Below are 22,218 nucleotides of genomic sequence, written 5' to 3'. Positions count from 1 at the left end.
TCATCTGGGACCATTAGAGCGGGAGTACTGGAAAGATAAAAACATGCCAGAAAGAATAAGAAAATTCTTCTAAACTTTTTCGTTGGATGTAAATCAGACAAAAATATAATTTAGGTGAAGAGACCCAAAGGGTCAGAGCCGCAAAGCGGCTAGGTGAGATTTCACCTGTTTTCTCACCTCTTTTTTCACCTCTTGAATTTTCGTGAATTTTCACAAAAGACCAAAAATAATGTTAGTTTTATTTTTATTTATTTTTTTATTTTGTATGTAAGAACAGAAATGTCAATCGAAGCAAAAACATTCACGAACAAATCTAATGGTGAAACATTCACAAAAGGCACTTATAACGGTATTGAAGTCTTACGTAGAGACAAGGATGGTTACATTAATGCAACAAAGATGGCGAGAGAAGCAGGAAAGTTAAACCATTTAAACAGATTTCTCAATAGTGCTAAAATGCAGGAAATTCTTGAGTTTTGGTTGAAAGAATACGGTCGAGCCAAAAGTGGCTCAACCTCAAAACAAGCATTTTATGAGCTTGCTAAGGGCGTTATGAATGAATTCAAAGGTATTTACATACATGCTGACCTCGTTCATTTTGTTGCTGAATGGTGCTCTGTAAAGTATGCATTTTATGTCAAAGATATTATGGACTCCATAGACAAGAAAGTTCATGAGAAGTTAGATGAAGAAGAACTCGAAGATACAGTGGAGAATGCTAAACCTTTGTTCGAAGAAGAAGTTGGAAAAATGTGTGAAAAACAATTAGAACATGAACGTGAGATATATTATGGTTATAGAGATTCTCCATACGAACTAGACCAATGGGAACAAGAAGATTTAAAGAGAGAATTTAGAGAATATGAACTCGCTAAGATAGCATTTGAAGCTGCAGAAAAGAAGTTAAAAGTTTGGGGTCGTTTTGTACAAAAATATTGTGAGTAAATGAACCATTTATTTTTATTGAATTCAGCAAAAATATATTATAGGTGAAGAGACCCAAAGGGTCAGAGCCGCAAAGCGGCTAGGTGAGATGTCACCCGTTTTCTCACCTGTTTTCTCACCCCAGTTTTTCACAAGCGTTTTACATGAATTGTACGATGTATATTTGAAATCCTAAACAATTTCGTAGCTTCTATTTCTTCTGTCAGTATGTCAAAAGTTTTAACAATGCCGAAAGTTTCTTTATATTTCTTCTTGACGTCAGAAGGAAATCGTCAGCAGTTGGATAGTTTTTGTTCAGAAATGCTAACATGTCCATTTTATTTTCTGCTGGCTTTTCTGCTTCTTTCTTTAAGTCTGCATAGTCGTTTCGCATTCTTTCTATCTCTTTGACGGAGTAGTTATATTTCCTAATTGCTGCTTTACATTTAGAACATTGCGGATTCATTTTTGCGTTATATTCTGAAACCTTACCTGCTAAAACAACTAAGGCGTCAATGGTTTTCTTTAACTCAAAAGCAGTTGGTCTTATCTGTTCGTTCCATATTTTACCTCTTCTATCTTTATCTCTTATCTGCCATACACATTCAGCAACTAACGAAACAAAGTTATCGTAGGTCTTAAACTCCCCGGATTTATATATGTCAGAAACATTCTTATATACCATGTCGCAATCTTTGTCCATAACCTTATGGTTGCAATGAAATCCTAGAAACTCATAGTTTACCTTTCGAATGAACTTCTTTATTTCTACTGAGTCAGTTGGTTTCACTTCTATTTCATCGAATTCAGGAATAGTGAGTTTTTGTTGCTGAATTTCAGGTAGTTTAGGCAAATGGTCAATAATGTCCTGCATTTCATAAAGATACTGTTCATTTGTTTCATCTTTCGCACTACAGTCTAAATTACTTGTTAAAAGTTCTTGCTTTATCTTCTGGATTTTTGTTTCGAAAGTATATGAAGAAGGAATGAAGCTTTTCATCTCTATTAACATAGATGTTGGATTCATGACTAACGAGTTTGGTGAAGTTGTTGTGGACAGGTCCGCCGTTTCGCGGCTTGAATTGTTGTTGTGCCGATTGTTGAAATCATATCTTTACATACAAAATAAAAAAATAAATAAAAATAAAACTAACGTTATTTTTCTATCTTAAGGAAATTCATGAAAATTCAAGACCCTTTGGGTCTCGCCGCTTAGCGGCTGAGGGTGAGAAATTAGGTGAAAAAAGAGGTGACATCTCACCTCTTCACCTATAATATATTTTTGGTCATTTACACTCATTTACGAAGAAGTTATGACAAAGCATTTACGAAGAAGTTATGACAAAGCATTTACGAAGAAGTTATGACAAAGTCACGAGGGTGAAAAAACAGGTGAAAAAACAGGTGATATCTCACCTAGCCGCTTTGCGGCTCTGACCCTTTGGGTCTCTTCACCTAAATTATATTTTAGGTCAAAGCTTCCACGAGAGAAAAGATTCCTCATTCGCTAAGGATTCCAAAAATGAAAAAATCATTGATTTCGGCTGAGAAAAAACAGCAAAACCCTTCTTCCACGGGAACAAAGAAATAAAGAAGAAATAAAGTAAATTTTTTATTTATTCCCGTGGAAGATAGAGCACTTTTATGATACTTTTTATTCACGACAAACAAGACAAATAAAGAAAATAAGAAAATACGGCGCTGTCGCGGTTCGAACCACAGACCTTGACCCCTCCATAACACCACCTTAGACCACTGTGCTACGTAGCCTGTCGACATAAGATTTTATAAATTGCATATTTGACGTAAATTTATTTCCCAGTTATTCAAAAATAATTAATTATTGAAGAACTGAAGGTGCTACCATGTTACCATGTGCTACCAGGTCATTTAACTTCTCTGAAAAAGTGTGACAACATGACATTTTGACAACACAGCAGGAGGAAGGTAGTTATGAATTAATTATTGAAGAACTGAAGGTGCTACCATGTTACCATGTGCTACCAGGTCATTTAACTTCTCTGAAAAAGTGTGACAACATGACATTTTGACAACACAGCAGGAGGAAGGTAGTTATGAATTAATTATTGAAGAACTGAAGGTGCTACCATGTTACCATGTGCTACCAGGTCATTTAACTTCTCTGAAAAAGTGTGACAACATGACATTTTGACAACACAGCAGGAGGAAGGTAGTTATGAATTAATTATTGAAGAACTGAAGGTGCTACCATGTTACCATGTGCTACCAGGTCATTTAACTTCTCTGAAAAAGTGTGACAACATGACATTTTGACAACACAGCAGGATTAACGCAAAAATAAATTCAAATCATACTTTATAAAGCTAGACCTTCAGGTCTCGCCGCTTAGCGGCTCATTTACAGGTATTTCATCATCAGTAAATGAATCCTCATTATCGTTTGGTTCAACCTGTTTATATAATCCTTTCATTTCTTCTTTCAAAACATAACACCATGTTTGTTTACGTCTATTCTTCTATGTTTCCTATCACATTTATCCTTAATACTCATTTGGAAATTCTTGTCTTTCATGTCTGATGGTTTGCAGAATAAAGCATTTTCACACGTCATACCTGCACACAATTCATCATAATGTGTATTTATCCATACATCTAAAGGATTTGATGATAATTCAATTAAATCTTGTTTGGCTTCAGTCATCGGTATGATTCGTACATTAAATGATGAAAGGTCGTAATTGATAAAATACGTCAGTAAATTATCATAAAATTCCTTTGTGCATGAATCCATCAAATTCTTGAAGTAATCAAATTGACCCTTGAATTTACCATTAACTCTTAAAACTACGTATCTTCTGTCTCCAACTTCAATTTTGACAGGGTAAACGTTATTAGTTACCAAAATGAAGTTTGCAACATTCTGAGCAGTTCTTCTGGGTTGATTCTTTTCATTAATTCTAATCTCATTATCCGTAATAATTGATTTCAAAGCGTTGAAGTTTGCGAGTCTATCTTCACCTACATTCTTGAGTTCATTAAGTACAAGAAACATTTTATTCTCAACTACTGAATTGAAATTACCCGTTAGCTCACTTATTTCAGTAATGTTTTTACATGAATAACCGGCGAGAAGTTCAGAAATAATGTCTGTAAATCTGTTTTTACCTGTTCCCTGAAGTCCTTTCAAAATAATTGCTGTTTCATTCTTGATTCCAGGATGTTGAATCATTGATGCAATCCAGCCGAGAAGGTATTTATACACTTCATCGTTATTATCACAAATGGCTTCTTTAATGAAATTCATAAACATCTCAATTTTTGAGTAATCTGGTTTTTCGAGAATGTTGTATTTATAACCCTGAAACGTTGAGAAAACATCTGGGGAATCAGATTTAAAGCAAACACCCCTAACGGTTAATGAAGACAATTGATTTAGTAGTACATCCCATGCTGTTATGGTTTTACCTTCTTCTTTAAATAATTTAATCATTTTGAGTGACTCTTTCATGTTTGATTGAAGAACGAATGATATTTGATTCATTTTGTCGTGTATGTTGTAATCTTTCTGAATGAAGTATTTGTTTCCACAATCTACAAAACGGATTACACGTGATAAATCCTCAATTACTTCAGAACTGTTTTTATACTGATGATTTTCAGCCTTGCGTCTAATATCTGTTATCAAAAACGAGTCGTCAAGTTTGATATCAAATGTTATTTTTGGCTTACGTAATAAAGGTAAAACATATTCATCATAATATTCCTTTTGATATAGTTTTAGAATCTTCACTAAAACAAATGGAGAAGTCATTAAATGTGCATATCTATTACGTGCTTTTTCAAAATTACTTTTTGCATTTTCAGTTAAATTGCAGAAGTTATAAACGTTATCGTATGCTTCATTAATTAAATGATTAGGTAACGAATTAATAGCTTGAAACAGTGTGAATAATGTTATTTCTTTTTCTAAATTCATGTTTCCACCGTCATTATGTACTTCAAAATCACAGATGCCATCAACTATGCTCTGGGCAAGTTTATCGTCAATGTTTACATCTTTGTTTTCATTCATGATAGTCTTTATTTCTTCATTCTTCTGTTCAACTCTTACCTTAATATTCAAATCATTTAATATATCATTCACTGTTCTAGTTAATGTTGAATCATAACTTCCCACGAATGAATGAGTATGTATTGATTGGTTCTGTTGCATTCTTGCGAACTCTTGAATCAGCCATAACCACTAAAGAACGCTTTGAATCATCCATTGAAGTCATTATGTCAATATCATAATCATTGCAAGAATAACATTTAATCATTCTGTTCGAGGTTGAATAGAAGAAATTAGTGTTGCAATAAATGTGAAGACCTCCTGAAGCGGTTTTAACGATAACATCTTTATCCGAAAGTTTTGATAAAATGTCTTTTCTAACTGTTTCTTTAAGTTCATCATTGTATGATTTATTGATATCAACATCTATAATCGTTAAATTTGAAATTTTATTTACTAATAAAGCCATACCAGTTTTCCTTCCTCTTCCTCCATCATGTTTGAGGTAGTTATGTAAATCAATCCTGTTTTCACCAATTCTTTCGTTGAGGGTTTTAGTTTCTGCCACAACTAATTCCTCAGCTAATGAATCAATAACTTTTTCATCAGAAACGATATAGTTGTTGTTGTTGTTTGTTGCTGTCATTTATATAGGAATAAAAAATAAAAATAATTTTAAAACTAACTTTATTTTTGGGCTGCATCATATTTCCTGTGTTGTTGTCAAAATGTCATGTTGTCACACTTTTTCAGAGAAGTTAAATGACCTGGTAGCACATGGTAACATGGTAGCACCTTCAGTTCTTTTCATTAACTACCTTCCTCCTGAACTGTTGTCAAAATGTCATGTTGTCACACTTTTTCAGAGAAGTTAAATGACCTGGTAGCACATGGTAGCATGGTAGCACCTTCGGTTATTCAAAAATAAGTCATAACTACCTTCCTCCTATGTTGTTGTCAAAATGTCATGTTGTCACACTTTTTCAGATAAGTTAAATGACCTGGTAGCACATGGTAGCATGGTAGCACCTTCGGTTATTCAAAAATAAGTCATAACTGCCTTCCTCCTGTGATGTTGTCAAAATGTCATGTTGTCACATTTTTTCAGAGAAGTTAAATTACCTGGTGACCACCTGGTGACCTGGTGACCCCTTCGGTTATTCAAAAATAATTCATAACTGCCTTCCTCCTGTGATGTTGTCAAAATGTCATGTTGTCTCACTTTTTCAGATAAGTTAAATGACCTGGTAGCACATGGTAGCATGGTAGCACCTTCGGTTATTCAATAATAATTCATAACTGCCTTCCTCCTATGTTGTTGTCAAAATGTCATGTTGTCTCACTTTTTCAGATAAGTTAAATGACCTGGTAGCACATGGTAGCATGGTAGCACCTTCGGTTATTCAATAATAATTCATAACTGCCTTCCTCCTATGTTGTTGTCAGCAATGAGGTCATGAATGAGGTCATTTATTTTTGTCAGCAATGAGGTCATTCGTGATAAAAATAAAGCTAGCGTAGATTTTACAATACTGCGATGGTAGAGTTTAAGAGTTGTGCTTCAATGTAGAGACAGTCCTTCCCATCTGGAGGCAAGAACACTGGACATTTATGGTCATGAGTGGAGAACATGTCTATCCAAAACTCACGATTGAAGCCAGTTAATTTATAGTATTTAGGGTTAGGAAGTGGTGAAGTTCTTGTATGACCAATGAACTCATTTTCAACGCCTTTGGCTATATTAGAGAAAAGAATAGCTTGCTTTCTATCCCAAATGCCAGGTGTTACAATCTTTGAAAATTCATTTTTCCTCGGAAGCATTGCATCATAATTGAAAACATTCTTGAAATCATCACTTGGTTCAGAGATTTGAAATCTTATACGTAATGGATTTTCTTTCTCTTTAGCGACTTCATTGAATGGTGAGAATACAACAAACTGACAGTCATGTGTTCCATCTTCATTTTCATTAAATTCATAATGAAAGTCTATAAGTTGTGGCTGACTACCTTCTTCTTTCAGTTGTGCAAGAAACTCACGTAAAGGCTGTAAAGTTTGTACTTCAATGTTAAACTTTTTCTCGAACATTTCATTAAATGAAATCATACATTGCAACAATGTTGTATCGTCTTTAAAGTATTTGTATATGTGAATGTTTTGGGCGCTTAAAGACTGTTCGTCATTTTCTATCTCGACTTGAAGTATAAAGTCAACCTTTCTGAAAGCACGTGTTATATACATAGATGTTATGCCAATGTACTTCTCTTCATTTATGTTCACAATCCAGTCTGTTGGAAACTTAAACGTTACTCTGTTCCCCTTTATTTTGACGTCAGGGTTTTCACTACTGAACGCAACAGATAAAGGTATTTGTCTATACATTTAATTCGGATAAAAATAAACCATTTACTCTTTCTTTGCTTCAGCTTCTTTAGCTTTTGCTTCTTCTCTAGCTTTTTTCGCCAGCAAACGTGGGTTCTTCTGTCTTCCAGCAGCTAATGCAGCTAGTTGTTTTTCACTAAGTTTTCTCTTTGGTCTCTCTGGCTTTTGTTCTTGTTTTTGTTCCTTCAGTTCGGATAAAATTTGCTCGCGAATTTCTTTCTTCAATGCTTCAACATCTATGACCCCTTGGGTCTTGTCCATATGACTTGTCTGAGTCATTTGACTGTAGATAAAAAACTAACTTAAAACTTTAACCGATGTAAAATGAGCTTGTCAAAATCAGAGCGAGAGTCTATTATATTAAATGACGCAAGAGGAATACAACATCCTTTCTATTACGTAAGTCAGAGTAAAGATGGTAAAATATACGTAAGAAAAAGAAAGGTACCATTAGCGAATGCAGAGAGCGACAACATTAAGGTGCATGGCAAGGGTGAAGTCCACGAAGCCCATATAAAACCTTCTGTTCAAACTGAGCCACCAAAAGAACAAGAAGAAAAGAAGCCAGATGTACTTTCAATAACGAACCAAGAGCTTATTGCAAAGTTCGTGAATTTCATTGAAAAACAAACCGAGTCAAAGAACCCTGACCCGCCAGTGAAAGAAGTTGAGACAAAAGAGAATGTACAGTTCATTGAAAATGTCAAGAAACAACTTCCACACACGAATGCCAAGAAGAAGAGTGAGAATAATGAAGTAAATAGATATTTTTATCCGAAGTAAATACATGCAGAACGAACAGTTAAACGAATTTACTCCAGCAGAGCATATTCATCAGATTCGCTCATATTTCGATATCATAGACAATGCAGTTCAAATTGGTGACACTAATAGAAAATATTCTGACGCAAAGATTCCATCACAACCTGGAACTGCTAAAGATAACACATGGGTAACATTCAATCTCTCACCTCCTGGTGAAAATATGTTGGACCTTTACAATACATTCATTACGTATAAAATGGAAGGTCAATTTATTGCAGATAAAGAAATTGGTTCAGGTTCCAATAAAAACAAACCCACCAGGATTTTGGATTGGTTTCGATGACGCTTTCTATGCAGTTGCTGGATATCAAATCCTTGCAAATGGTCGTATCGTATATTCTCAAGACAACGCAAGAGAAGAAGCATATATAACTTCAAACTCACAAACTACCGAACAAATAAAGAAAGTAGATGTTTTCTCAAAGACTCGACATGAAGATGTATGGAGTCATTCGGGAACATGCAGAACAGGACAAATTGTTAGTGGTCCAATTACAGCAGGAAAATCATTTGATTTTAAGCTTCGTTTAAGAATTCCTGTTAGAAGATTCCTTCCATTAGAAGCTATTCGATTTATTCCTGCATTTGCTGGTAACATTCAGCTTAAAGTAAAGTTCAGTAGCGACGCCTTACAATGCACATCTATATCTGTAAATGATATCATTGCTTTCAATCCAACTCTTAAAGTTGCATTTGCTTCAGATTCAAATCCACCGACAAATAAATTTGTTCCATGGAATGAACCATTCACTATGATAACGAAGGCAGTAGAAGCTAGTGGAACAGTTACTATTACAACTGTAAACCAGCAACTATTTCGAACAAAGATGGATTTTAATGAATGTTTCATTCATCCAAAGTCATTCTCTTTAGACCCTAACATTTATACAGAACTTGTAGAACATTATACAAACGAGGCTTTATGTTTTCCTGTTAAAGTTATGGATTGGATTCCTATGGACGGTTCATTCTCAAAGAATACAGATAGTTCAAGTGCAACATTTACAGCAGCTTATACGCCTATTAATGTTAAAAGTATTTGGGCACTATTTAGAAAGAAAGACAACTATTATGTTAATTTTGAGAACCCTAAGTTTAAATATCTTCAGCTTTCCATGGGAGCTTATGGAAATATGCCTGCAGAACCTGAAAAATCATATGGACCTGTATTTTATGAAATGGTTGCGAACGCTTGCAATACAAACAATGATATGATTGGATTTAATGAAGATGTTATGAGGTCATTGGTGGATGATGGTAGTGTGGAACATAAATGGGATAGCTATGACAACACACATTTCTTATGTGGTTTTCCAACAGAAGTGGACTTTTGCTTCCAGCAAGGTCAAACATCTACTGCTCCAATAACATACAAATTGTCTGTTAAAGGACCTATTGAACTAGCAACTGAAAACGTACCAAAGCCACTTATTGGATTTATGAGGGATTGTTGCTTTGCAATACAAGTAAGACAGTCAGGCATACCAATAATAAGACTTGACGACTATAACTTAGCCACGGACGACAGTGAGGAATAAAGGATGAACGTTTATTTTTAAAGCTTATAAATGAGTTCTTCATCAAGCTCTCGTGAACCTTCACCATCTATGAAACAAACTTTACCAAACGATTATGGAGCACCTATTGAATATTTCTTACGAGCTGCACAATGGCAAAGAGCAGTCTCACCAAGGTTAGGTGTTCCACCAGCTCCTGTCAAAAATAGCATTTGGTCAAGTCCTTATATAAAATATGGTCTCCCACTAGGTTTGCTAGCTACAGCAGGAGCAGTAATGATGTTGAAAAGAAATAAAGCAAATGTTATAAATAATACTGAAGTAGCTGAATTTGAACAAACTCCGACACCATCGCCAAAACCAACGTCAAACCAACGCCTTCACAAACAACACCTTCAATGACTCCTGAACCTATGAAAGTACAAACTCCTGTTCAAAAGTCAACTCCAAAACCGACTCCAACATTTAAACCAGAACCTACTCCTCAAATAAATCGTAAAACTCCTGCGTTTCCTTACTGAAAAAATAATGTTAGTTTTATTTTATTTGAACATTTTATTTAGAGTAAAATGACGACTAAAGTCACTGAAGCAATGAAACAAAAATTTTTGGTAGAATACATTAAATCAGGAGCGGTTCCAGAAGGTTTTTACGTTCATACTATGAAGGATGGTAGAGTTCAGTTTAGAAAGATAAAGCAACCATTAGATAGAGAAGGTATATTAAGGAAGATTAAACTTCATGAGGACAACATTGCTGAACTTAGGAAGAAGTTAGAAGAGTTGGAGAAAGGAAGAGAGTTATAAAGCAATGAATTCAAGTGGGTGAAAAAAGAGGTGAAAAAAGAGGTGACATCTCACCACTTCACCTAAATTTATTTTTATGCTATGTTTTCATACGTGTGAGGGTGGTGATATCATTAATTTTAAGTTTATTTTTAAGTTTATTTTTTATTTTATTTTGGATGTAAATGACGAAAACTATTGAGATAACAAACTACAACGGTCATGAGTTCAAGAATTTGTTCTTCGTTCCTCGTGAAAATACATTCTATCAGATACGAGGGAGAAAGGGTAAAGTTAGTTTGAGCGTTTATGAAGGAATGAAGAATGGAAAGTTTATACAAGCATACGATACAAACGGTAAACGTGTTTCATTAGCTTTGTCAAAACTTACTAACATTCATTTTGACAGTGACTTTGACATATATGAAGAAGAAAGTGAGTCAGAAGATTATGAGCTGTTATGTGAAGCACAGCAATGGGAGGAGTTGCAATACTTTTGTAAGTGAGAACGTTTATTTTTACATTAGTGAGTTCGTTAGTGAAGTGAAGTGGTTGGCGGCTTTGTAAATATTTAAGGTTAAGTTAGTGTTGTCGTTTGTGTTGTCGTTTGTGTTGTAAAATATATGTTAACGGTTTTGTAAAGTGTCAAAACCGCTAAGTGGTGTACGGAGGCGCGCAGTGCCGCTGTACACGAGACTTGTATACTAACTATAAATTGTTGCGATCAAACATTCCATTGTATGCATTTACTGGCAAAATCAAAGATTTTCACATTTTCCCTTTTTTATATTTCTTTTGTCAACCAGACACTTATCAAAACATTCAAGTTTGCGTGTGCGCCTATCTCAGATGGGTAACAATTGAGCCAGAATACATTAGCATGGACTGTGCTCCACAGATAGCTCAAGCAATAGAAGAAAGCATTCCACAAGCTCAAATACTTTGGTGCGGAGTACATGTTCTTCGTGCAATTCTTCGCAAATCAAATAAGTTTTCTTCTCAAGAAAAATTTGAACAATTCTATAATTTGATGAAGGATTTAGTATTCAAATTAGATGCAGAACATGAGGAAGAAGCAAATGCTGCCTATGATCAAGTTCTGGAGTTGCTCGACACAGATCCAACAGCATCTCAATACTTTAACAGACAATGGCGTTACAACATATCAAGATGGATTGCTCGTGACAGGCGTGAAGGCGACGCAACTAACAATATTGCCGAAGCTCATTTTAGAACACTCAAACATGACTATTTTCCTGATCGAAAAAATCTCAGAATTGATGATGTTATTATAGAAATTTATACAAAAGTGATACCATCTTTCGTTATCAAACTCAAAATTGATCAAAATCCAGCAGATGACCGTGTTATTAGGATCATGGAAAAAGCAACTAACGCAGAAATTGATGTAAAAAGACAAAGAAAAATCGAGAGTATTTCAATGCTCAATAGATTGCTCAATGCTGTTAGTGATGACTCAATAGATCCCACTAAAATGTATCCTACCTTGAAAGTATTATTACAAAGAACTCATTTTATTTAATTTTGATTTTAATTTTAGATTAAATTATTAAATTTTAATTCTTTATTTTTTAGGATTGTTAGCTTTGTAAGATTGCTTTCTCACAAGAGAAAACAAGTATAAGGTTTAAGCTGTATGTATTAAAGTTATAAATATTTGATTTTAAAAAAAAATCAAGATTTTAAACTTTAAAGGTATTAATTATGATTATCTTTCTTTAGCTTTACATGCTGTATGCTACTTTTGGAAACTGCTCTATTGTATTAGAATGTTTTTAAATTTTGCACCTAAAAATGCGTAATATTAAAAATTAAGGTATTAATTATGATTATCTTTCTTTAGCTTTACATGCTGTATGCTACTTTTGTCTTTGAGACATTCCATGATTTAAGTTAAGAAGCTTTAAAAAAATGCAAAAAAAAATGTAATAAAATAAAAAAATTTTTAGTATCGATAATCTGAAATATGTTGTTTACTTAAACCGCGAGCGAAGCGAGGCACTTAGTTTCGTAATTTCATACAATCTTTTTTCGAATCTGTTCTTTTTGTCAACCGCGAGCGAAGCGAGTGGCTTTTTATTTTTTAAAATTTTTTTCTTTCTTACTTTTTTTCCCTTACTTACAAATTTGATAGTAACTTACCAAATCTCTCTATCATATAATAATAAATTAATCCATTTTTTGTTTCAAATTTGACACTTTACATTTCTGACATGTAAACCTATCATTTTTCACTTCACCTCATTGGGCAAGTTTGTGCCCCCCTCTATTTTCAGCAGTAAAATATTCCTTGCACCAATCATAATAAATAATGAAAAAATTAATTCATTATGAATAGCCATATTAATTTGAGAATATGTTGCATGTTAATTTTAATGATTGTGAAAGATTTTAAACGAAAAAATCTTAACCTGATCTAACCTATCTGCTTGTTAAAAAACATCCCAAAATTATTATTTTGATTAATGAAATATCAAAATAAAGTCTATCACAACAAAATTATGAAATTTTTAAATATGATTAGCCAAAAGCAGTAAACACATAGCAATCAATTTTTAATGCAAGAGTTATTGGTTTTCTAGTCTATATATCAGAAAAAGTAAAAAAATTATTAAATCAAGTCCGAATTAAGTATATCTACTATGGTGTGATTGTACTAAGCCATAAATGGAAGTGAATATCAAATATTTTGAAGATATAAAAATCTTGAAAAAAAATAATGAACCAAATCTATTACAAATTGTTTTTAAGACTGTATGTCTTCCATATAAGGGAAATTTATCAATATCTTTTATTTTATTGATAATTCAATCAAATTCGAAATTTTTCATCCAATCATTGATTATTTGATGTTGAACAAATACTTTATAGTTATATTTATCAGAAAAAGTAATTTAATTTGAATTATCCATGAGAGAAATCCGCTATTGTCGAAAATCCTAACCACCTGAAGTGATATTTTTGCAAAATAATACATATATTAATAATGCCATATAGGGTGCAATCTATTGAGTAGTGTGCGATTGGTTATCTCCAAACTTTTATTTTCAATCTGAAATCGTAGAAAGAATTGCATCGATTTGGTAATCGAAGGTTATTTAAGTTCATCCTTACCTTCATAGAAAAAATGTGTGTGTATTTCGAATAACAACGAACGTTTACAAACAAATAACAAATCTATTAATTTAAACAATGGAAAATATCATACAAGCACGCATGTTTTTTAACTGCACCTTAGAATAAGAAACCGTCGGGTGCATCGAATGGCTGGGAATTGTCCATATCTACGTGTACACTGATCCATATTGTTGGAGGATTAAGCATTTTAGAATCGGAATGAAGCTCAAACTTCTCTGTGACAACCGAATTGGGTTGAAAACCTGATATCGCTAAGTAGATAGCGCCAACAAATTTATCCTCACGTGGATGGTGTTCGTAAAGAACGATGTAGAAAGATGAAGAGTTCTGGTTATCAACTGTGAATTCCCAGGTGTGATCGAAGTTATTTCGCTGAGTAGACTTAAATAAGTGTTGAGTTCCAAGACTAAGTTTCTTGGTTCCAATATTGAGAATTAGATCAGAGACATTGGAGGATGTGTAAGATCCAAGTTCAATACTTCTGACTTGGACGTAAACTTTAGGAGACATCAAGATTATGAGAAATTTATACCTCAGAAAAAATCGAGGTTTTGTATGCTAAATGAAATTAATTGTGAACTTTACGGATTTTAAAGATTTAGGAATCAAGCAGCATTATGTATTCTGTGTATAAGTTAGTCGGGATAAAACGTTTTTTAAGATACGATAAATATAAATTTTGAATACGATTAAAAGTTAAACTTTAATCGTTTCTCCACACAAAATATTAATCACTATTTCTTGAATAATATGATAGAATATTACTCGTAGGTTATATTTTACAATAATGAATCAGAAAGGATTATTGTGAAGGTTAACTAGATTTCATTTGAAAAATATTCAGCATATGCTACTAAAGTGTTTAATTAAGCGTTTCGTTTTGCGAAAAAAACGTACAATACGCAATTTCGCTAAAAAAACATTTAGCTAGCAATTTCGACCTTTGACTCCACTCAAGACGTCACTTTTTTAATTTTGCGGTATCATATTTTTGGAAAATCTTTATGAATATTATATAAAAAGTCTCTTTAATATCTATATTTCATATTTTTATCGATTTTTAAAGTTTTTGCGAAAAGTATTCAATTATTTTTGCTATTTGGTCGGGTAAATGTCAGATTTGCGACATTTTCTGATATGATTTTCAGATTCTACGTTGATAATAATGCTTATAGAACCCTCTTGCTATTGTGTCAAAATTGCGAAACCGATAGCAAAAATATCTCGCAATATCAAAATTGAGATATTGAGTGAATTATGCATTATAGAGATTAAAAATCTGATTTGTGAAAACATCTCATCAGTTTCTAGCTAATTCAAAAATCTTTACTATCTTATTCGATTAAAATGAAAAGGGAATAGTTTCATTATGTTTTAAATGACAGCCTTATAATATAATCATAGTTTTCGCTCAATATGCAGCATTTTTTTTTCGAAATCTATGGTCAATGTCCTAAATACTGATTGCTTTGCATTCATATCTCTTACATTTTCTATACCCACATCACTATTCATTGCTATTCCTATCTTTTTCATTTTTGTTTGTTTCTCATAATTTCTCAAAAAACACGATAACTTGATATTTGTAAATATCATACTTTATAACGTAAATAAGAACTTGACCTATTAAGAAAAGCAGTAATGAAAAGAAAATCTGAAATTCATAAAAATTACAAGTTTCTGATGACAATTAGCTTAATTAAACCAGGTACAAGATTATATAATTGTATTTTCTATCCAATTATCCATATAATATCTTATCCAGAAAAAATAACTTGATCAATACCAAATGATTTTTTAACTAGTAAATAAAGTATTTTCTTTACACACACATTGTATATCATAGTTTTTTTTTGGTTTCGCAAAACATCCAAAAACAAATATGCTATAAAAGTGACAATTTTAGCAAAACGAAACCCTTATTGAATATATAGGAAATCAAATAATTATGCATAATCGCATAAAAAATGCTGAAACAATGAAAAGAAAAAAATGAAGACTTGTTTGCAGCCTTATATGGAGGTGTATAAAAATATTATAATAAAACCATTCAATTTGTCATATAATTTCCTATTAAAATTTATAAATCTTTAATTTAATAGTTGATAAATATGAATAATTGAAAGAAAATTATAAATACAATAGTTTTGTAGTATAATTTTTGGAAATAAATTACTAAAATTTTAATTTTTTGGAAATTTGATATTAAAAATTGAATTTTTTCAAATTGATTTTTATTGATGATTTTTTTAAAGAGTTCTAATCCCCGAGCTGAAAACTCACGCAATACGAGAGTGATTTGATTTATCTACAAAACAAGTTAAAATTTAGTGAATTTCCAGAATATTAGTTTTCATCAACTGAATCCTAAAAAGATTGGGACAAAGTTTTCATACTTTATGATTTTTTCAATCTATATTAGCACAAAAACCAGCAAAAAATCTTCTTGAATGTACGTTTATAAATAAAGAACTTCGATGGATTCGATTATTGTAGACACAGAAGTCATAGGAAGCGATGGAGCTGTCAACAAAAGGCGAATCTTATACGAATTTCAAATAAAAAATAGTGGAGGAGCCGTTACAGGGGATTTTATACTTCAAATTACAGATCCTTCAGATCCAGGCTTTCTCTTTGATATGATAATGCCATCAAGCAACTTTTCTAAAATTAAATCAGAATTAAATCTTCTATGCGAGTTTATAGATTTCCCAAAAAGTTTTAACAAATTGCTTTCAAATTGTAATGATCACTCTAGTTGGCAATTAATAATTGATTCAAAGTCATTTGATGTACCTATGCTAGTTATTCGTGAACGAACAGAGTTTAACATCATTTACCATCTTAAACTACAAGTTGAACAAGCTTCTGATGCTAGACTGAACGAATATCTTACTTCAGAGGTTAAAAAATACAAATTACTTGCAGAACAAAATTCTAAAAAAGTTGAACAACTTGAATCAAATGTTATTAAAACAACTGAACAATCTCAAACAATGACGAAGCAACTCGAACAGAGTTACAAAGATCAGCTAGAAGAACTTACTCAAGCTAAAACACAAATAATTCAAGAATACGAATCGAAATTGAGATTAATCAAAAGCCGATTTAATTCTGAACTAAAATCCATTGATGAGAAAAACAAATCTCAATTTCAGCAATTAACTCATCAATATGATGGCCAAATTCAGCAATTAACTTCTGAAAACAAAGAATTAAAAGAATCTAAGTATGAATTAAATGCTACAATTGCTAAATATACAGAAAGAGTTCAGTTACTTGAGTCCCAAGTGAATGAACTCAAATCAGATCTACAACGCAAAGAAGAAGATGGAAAGCAATTTAATTCAACTTTACTACAGACAACTCATAATGAAGCTACACTTAAATCAATGAATAGCTCACTTATGAATGAAAATTCTCAACTTAAACAACAAATAGAAAAAAATTCACAGCAAATCAACCAATATGTAGAACAAATTCGAAAGATATTAAGTGAATCATCGCAAAAAGATAGCATAATAGAAGAAATGAATCATAAAATATCAGAATACCAAGAACAGCTTTCTCAGTTTAATATGATTAAAGTAAAATCCAAAGAAGTTATTGAGAAATATCTCTTTCAGAATAATGAGTTAAAAGCAAAATATTCTGAATTATATAATGACTACCAAAAAGATGAAGAATATATCAACCAGTTAAAGCAAAGCCTCGAAAAAGGTAGCGAGATTCTAAACCAATATCAATCTCAAATACAGGAACTCAAAGAAAAGAACGATGAACTATCTTTAGAGGTAAGTGATTTACATAATAATCTTCAGGTCTCAGAAAGTACAATTAAAACTCTAGAAATCCAATTAGAACAGAAAAGTAGTGCATTTAATCCACAACTAACTTCTTTTGGATTAAAAACGAACCAATACGGGCTGAATAACGATTCAAGTGTTAGAGGTCAGCTTTGGAGTAGTTTAAATTAATTGTTAATATGTTTTGAATAAAATGTTTGTTTGTAAGCACAATTAAAATAACAACAGAAGCACATTAATATATTTAAATAGGAAGCATTATCTATGCCAATAATATTTTATCAAATTCGAAATTTATGCATAGCAAAGTTATGACTCGGCAGAATCGATTTAAAACATGATAAAATATGAGTGGGTAATAATATAATATGATTTTACAGAAATATTTATCGAGATTGCGATATCTTCTCAAAAGTTATGATAATACATATTTGTAATAAATAATTATTTCTAAATAAATTTTAGCCATAGTTTAAATTTGAATTCAAATTCAAATTTTTATTTTTGACAAAAAATCGGCTATATCTTATTGTGTATATTTTTATTTGAATATAGATTTTTCAATAATTCAAAGATTTTACATTGATTTTATTTCATATTAAAAATTAAATAGCAAATGCCACATATCATAAATGACGATAATTTTGATGTCAATGATTTTGAAAATTGACAGATTGAAAATTTATTTTCAAATCAAAGAAAATCAATGAATCTATTTCCATTTAAATATAAACGATTTCTGAATGATAAAACTTTTGACAACCGTTTTCGATTATAATTTGAGAAGAAAAATGGTTTCTTTATTATCAAAATAAAACAATGATGTCTATATGCTCTCGCTCAATATCAAACTTTTCCATTATGGAAACTTTAAGAACGGCAGCTAAAAAAGTTGCAAAAGAGTTCAACGAACCGGGGATATCAAGAAAATACTCAACTTGGGGAGATTGCCTCTTTAATGAAGGTATGTCTATTAAAGATCAGACAAAATTTGATAGATATACCAAGCTAATACGAAGCGATATTGAAAATTTACATCAATTAGCTCTTAGATCTCAACGATAAATTGTTGTTATTTTATTTTTGTTATTAATCATTTGTAAATATACTTGTTATTGTAGATATACTTTTAATTTTTATCTTTCACTATATTCAATACAGCTAATATTCTTTACTTTTATCCTGAAAACATTGTTTAACTAAAATTACACATTTGCTTGATACACATTTTCAGTATTGGAGTCATCAGATATATTCATTTAGTCAATTATGACTATTCCATGATTATCCCAAAAAAGTTTCGAGATAATAACATTTTTCTATGAGTTGCCTCAATTTTAAAGTTCAAAAATCAGCAACTTATATAGAAAACCTTTTATCCCAAGATTAATAATTTTTACTTTTGAGCCATATTTGTTATAATTTTTAGAATAATTGGGTTCAATTTTATTTATTTTAGTAAATCGATCTCATATATACTACACTAACAAATGCTACAAAAGTATTCATAGACTTGTGTTCATTGAAACGCTTCTAATTCTTAAGATTTCCATTGTAATAAATTCTTATGATTTCATAATATTAAATCTTTCTTTAACACATCTTTCCTAATTATTTTGTTATCAATTGAAGATATAACAAAAGGAAACTTGCTATTCTCTGCAAGTATTATTTTTACAAAAGTTTGAACAACATTTTCATGAGATTTGGAACTAAAGCAATTCATGATGAAAATCAAATTGAATTTTTTTCATTATTTTTTTTTAAATGAATTAAATCTCAATATTTCAATTGAATTATCAAATAATTTAAAATAAAATCAAAGAGTTGTTCCATTATTTGATATAAGTTTTATTGTTTAAAGAGTTCAACGAGATTATGCATTCGCCAATTTAATTTTCCTTGTATTATGATGAAGAACTAATATATAAATACTTGCACCATTATGCGTTATAGTTCTTGCTTTGACCTCACGACTATTAATAACGTATTTGAAAGAGCGTAAATTTTGAAAATAAATGTTACTTTGATATTTTCCCATGTAAATGAATTATTACACTTCCTCTAATTTCAGTACAACGGTTTTATATCGGAATTAATCTGAAGAATTCGAATTAGATGATATTTACATTGCGATATATGAGGTATTCAATTTACAGAAGAACTCAAAAAGAATTTCCTCTCAAAAATATAATAAACAAACAATCTATTATTCCATATATACAATAAAACATTATTAATTTCCAAAATAAACGCAAATTTTTATTCTTATTTTATTATTCGATTTTTATGCTTTCTTTTCAACAATTCTTTGTTCCCATGCTTATTAAACGAATTCTTTTATCTTCTGATCCGGCAATAGAAGGATCAACAATGACAATATCTACTCCAGAAGACGAAAAGAATACAATTTTGAATAAACGACTCGTTATCAACAATAATATTGATACAATAATAATAAGCGGTACAGTAGAAACAATTACTTCACAAGAGGCTTATAGACTTGTTAAAAAATTTGAAGTTAAAGCCGAAAAAGTTGAAACACTTCCAGATTATGCATTTTACAATTCACTATTCATAGAAACGTTTATCCCAGGTAATATCAAAACTATTGGCCAAAGTGCATTTTTATCCAGCACACTTTCATCAATTAATTTCGATAAAATTGAAGTTATCAATCAATATGCATTCGATAATTGCTACAATCTTCCAAAGGATATCGAACTTACTGCAATTAAGGAATTGGGAGCATATACATTCTCGAATTCGAACATCGAATCAATTCATGTCGCTGGTGGAACTGAAATATCCAATTACTTTGCATATAACTGCTATCAACCTTCGAAAGTTACTATTTCTTCTACCATTACAACTATTGGGGATTATGCTTTCTGTCAATGTCGAAAATTAACTTCTTTTGACTTTACATCAATCACAGAAATTAAACAATTTGCTTTTTATAATTCAGGACTTGAACAAGTAGAGTTTAATGCTATCGCTACTATTCATAATTCTGCATTTTCGAATTCAAATATTAAATCAATTTCATTCAAAGAGCAGGAAACCGGAACGATAAATATCGAACTTTATTCATTTGCTAGTTGCTACCAACTTACCGATCTAAAATTGCCAAAGAACGCTAAGATTACTTATTTTTCATTTGATTCATGCATTTCACTCAAAACTGTAACTGCTACTCTCGATGTAGTTGCTGGATTTTCAAATTGTTCATCATTAGAATCGTTTACAAACAATTATAAACAGACAGATCCCTCTCAATTTCGATGCAGCATATTACAATGTGCATTTTATAAATGTTCTAAGCTAAAATCGATTAATCTTGCCGAAGTAGGATATGTTGACGACTATGCATTTGCTTTTTGCACAAGTTTGGAAAGCATCGGAGATTATTCTTTTTCATCGGTTGGCAGAATGGGATTTGCCTATTGTAAATCACTTGTTATTGATAAATTAACATCAGTTAGCACCATTGGTGAACTATCTTTCACATATTGTACTTCAATTAAAACAATGACAATTACAGGTACTAGAAATATCAATAAATATGCATTTGCTGGATGTACAAACCTCGAAACTCTATTTATTAATGTAACTGAAACAACTACTATAAATTACCCAGATTTGCTTTACTTTTACCACTCCCCATGTAATTTCTGGGGAAAACGATAATTCATTTTTTTTATGGATGAATAGATCGTTTTCCTAGAAAGGACCTCATATCTCTGGCTAAAAAGAGTGTCAGATCCTAAATAGGTTATTGATCTAGTGTACAAATCCAATAAAAAGCCTATTTTTTTGGCTTTTTTGGTGCTCATTTTTTCGAAGATCTACATGAATATGGGGAAACCATCGGATTTTTTTGGTTAACCCACATCTTCATGTAGTCTGGACTATCTTTCCTCGAAGGACCTCTTTACGGGTGTAAAAACTCATAAAGTTCTCAAAAGATTCATTCTCGATCTCCATGCTGAAAGAATTTACAATAAAAAAGAGATCTACGCATCAAACTACAGCCATAAATGAACTGAACCCCTAAAGCTCAGCTCTTAGTTTATCAAAAACGTCGAAATCCTTCTCATTGCAATCAAATTTTCTCAATAACTCATAAGAAAAATCGAATTTTGATTAAGCCGATGTTATAGGTATCACAAATACTACAAACTTGAGCAATATCGAAATTGCCAGCAAAAGTTTGAAATTGCATTGCTCATATTTGTTTTGTAAACTAAAATCTGCTTATATTATTCATTAATTTTTTATATATTATTCATATACTTTAATAAAAACAATACTATTTCACCTTAAAAATGAATTTCATAAGTCAATATTATTTTTTTGAAAATGTATCAATTTTCGATTAAAACAACATGAGAATAAAATTTACGCAAATTATTTTAAAAAATGGTTTTAAAAATTTACAATTGATGAAGAATAAGATTGCAAGAAGTTTTGAAGTTTAATTTTAAGAAAAAAAATTCGGATATTATTCATGGATCTAAGTAATCTGATATTTGAGTATCGGCACTATGCATAAAACATATATTTATAGTTTTGTTGGATTTTTATGATTTTAAATATATTCAAATTTGGCAATCCAATAGATTTTTAAAAAATAGGTAAATAAAAATAGATTACATATGCAGCAGATTTAGAACATGAAACAAATCTTATAGTGACCCAAAAAAAAAATCATGATCCAAAAAAGAAAAAAATTGGGTAAATGGGAATCAAACCTTAGCATAACGAATCATTATGTCAGATGTTTCC

General features: G+C 31.3%; 14 protein-coding genes and 1 pseudogene across 15 annotated transcripts, besides 4 other annotated features; 9 read left to right on the top strand and 6 right to left on the bottom strand.

Moving 5' to 3' along the window:
• Window positions 1–11,157: part of a mobile genetic element that runs on past the window's edge.
• On the top strand, window positions 280–618 carry TVAGG3_0351310 (KilA, N-terminal/APSES-type HTH, DNA-binding family; the record flags this gene model as incomplete). Its single annotated transcript, XM_051231109.1, has 1 exon — window positions 280–618. A coding segment is annotated over one exon (339 nt), but the record flags the coding sequence as incomplete, so codon positions are not given.
• Window positions 649–945, top strand: TVAGG3_0351300 (uncharacterized protein; the record flags this gene model as incomplete). Its single annotated transcript, XM_051231108.1, has 1 exon — window positions 649–945. One exon carries the CDS (start codon window positions 649–651, stop codon window positions 943–945), a length of 297 nt encoding a protein of 98 aa, XP_051100838.1.
• Window positions 1,215–2,034, bottom strand: TVAGG3_0351290 (annotated as a pseudogene). Its single transcript has one exon. A coding segment is annotated over exon 1 (820 nt).
• Window positions 3,656–4,215, bottom strand: TVAGG3_0351280 (uncharacterized protein; the record flags this gene model as incomplete). The annotated part of the gene is made up of 1 exon (XM_051231107.1): window positions 3,656–4,215. A coding segment is annotated over one exon (560 nt), but the record flags the coding sequence as incomplete, so codon positions are not given.
• On the bottom strand, window positions 5,129–5,602 carry TVAGG3_0351270 (Prim-pol domain family; the record flags this gene model as incomplete). The annotated part of the gene is made up of 1 exon (XM_051231106.1): window positions 5,129–5,602. A coding segment is annotated over one exon (474 nt), but the record flags the coding sequence as incomplete, so codon positions are not given.
• Window positions 6,481–7,338, bottom strand: TVAGG3_0351260 (uncharacterized protein; the record flags this gene model as incomplete). The annotated part of the gene is made up of 1 exon (XM_051231105.1): window positions 6,481–7,338. The coding sequence occupies one exon, from the start codon at window positions 7,336–7,338 to the stop codon at window positions 6,481–6,483; it is 858 nt and encodes a 285-aa protein (XP_051100835.1).
• Window positions 7,367–7,617, bottom strand: TVAGG3_0351250 (uncharacterized protein; the record flags this gene model as incomplete). The annotated part of the gene is made up of 1 exon (XM_051231104.1): window positions 7,367–7,617. A coding segment is annotated over one exon (251 nt), but the record flags the coding sequence as incomplete, so codon positions are not given.
• TVAGG3_0351240 (uncharacterized protein) lies at window positions 7,663–8,098 on the top strand (the record flags this gene model as incomplete). The annotated part of the gene is made up of 1 exon (XM_051231103.1): window positions 7,663–8,098. A coding segment is annotated over one exon (436 nt), but the record flags the coding sequence as incomplete, so codon positions are not given.
• On the top strand, window positions 9,105–9,701 carry TVAGG3_0351230 (uncharacterized protein; the record flags this gene model as incomplete). Its single annotated transcript, XM_051231102.1, has 1 exon — window positions 9,105–9,701. One exon carries the CDS (start codon window positions 9,105–9,107, stop codon window positions 9,699–9,701), a length of 597 nt encoding a protein of 198 aa, XP_051100832.1.
• TVAGG3_0351220 (repellent protein 1 family) lies at window positions 9,732–10,082 on the top strand (the record flags this gene model as incomplete). Its single annotated transcript, XM_051231101.1, has 1 exon — window positions 9,732–10,082. One exon carries the CDS (start codon window positions 9,732–9,734, stop codon window positions 10,080–10,082), a length of 351 nt encoding a protein of 116 aa, XP_051100831.1.
• On the top strand, window positions 10,651–10,971 carry TVAGG3_0351210 (uncharacterized protein; the record flags this gene model as incomplete). The annotated part of the gene is made up of 1 exon (XM_001291491.1): window positions 10,651–10,971. The coding sequence occupies one exon, from the start codon at window positions 10,651–10,653 to the stop codon at window positions 10,969–10,971; it is 321 nt and encodes a 106-aa protein (XP_001291492.1).
• Window positions 10,972–11,157: a terminal%2Cinverted (terminal inverted repeat of Maverick-1B/1C transposon ID:TVAGG3_0351200).
• Window positions 11,158–11,173: 16 nt separating this feature from the next.
• Window positions 11,174–12,753: a mobile genetic element.
• Window positions 11,346–11,829, top strand: TVAGG3_0351190 (MULE transposase domain-containing protein; the record flags this gene model as incomplete). The annotated part of the gene is made up of 1 exon (XM_001291490.1): window positions 11,346–11,829. A coding segment is annotated over one exon (484 nt), but the record flags the coding sequence as incomplete, so codon positions are not given.
• Window positions 12,732–12,753: a terminal%2Cinverted (terminal inverted repeat of MuDR-6/TvMULE4 transposon ID:TVAGG3_0351180).
• A 733-nt stretch (window positions 12,754–13,486) lies between these two features.
• Window positions 13,487–14,134, bottom strand: TVAGG3_0351170 (C2 domain-containing protein; the record flags this gene model as incomplete). Its single annotated transcript, XM_001301532.1, has 1 exon — window positions 13,721–14,134. The coding sequence occupies one exon, from the start codon at window positions 14,132–14,134 to the stop codon at window positions 13,721–13,723; it is 414 nt and encodes a 137-aa protein (XP_001301533.1).
• A 1,967-nt stretch (window positions 14,135–16,101) lies between these two features.
• On the top strand, window positions 16,102–18,549 carry TVAGG3_0351160 (spindle assembly abnormal protein 6-like protein family; the record flags this gene model as incomplete). Its single annotated transcript, XM_001301531.1, has 1 exon — window positions 16,102–17,601. The coding sequence occupies one exon, from the start codon at window positions 16,102–16,104 to the stop codon at window positions 17,599–17,601; it is 1,500 nt and encodes a 499-aa protein (XP_001301532.1).
• A 1,174-nt stretch (window positions 18,550–19,723) lies between these two features.
• Window positions 19,724–21,481, top strand: TVAGG3_0351150 (ribonuclease inhibitor domain-containing protein; the record flags this gene model as incomplete). The annotated part of the gene is made up of 1 exon (XM_001301530.1): window positions 19,750–21,120. One exon carries the CDS (start codon window positions 19,750–19,752, stop codon window positions 21,118–21,120), a length of 1,371 nt encoding a protein of 456 aa, XP_001301531.1.
• Between the last annotated feature and the right edge of the window lie 737 nt (window positions 21,482–22,218).

The sequence above is a fragment of the Trichomonas vaginalis genome, chromosome V (genome assembly GCF_026262505.1).
Source record: "Trichomonas vaginalis G3 chromosome V, whole genome shotgun sequence".
Lineage (NCBI taxonomy): Eukaryota > Parabasalia > Trichomonadida > Trichomonadidae > Trichomonas > Trichomonas vaginalis.
This window is presented reverse-complemented; position numbering and strand designations above follow the sequence as displayed.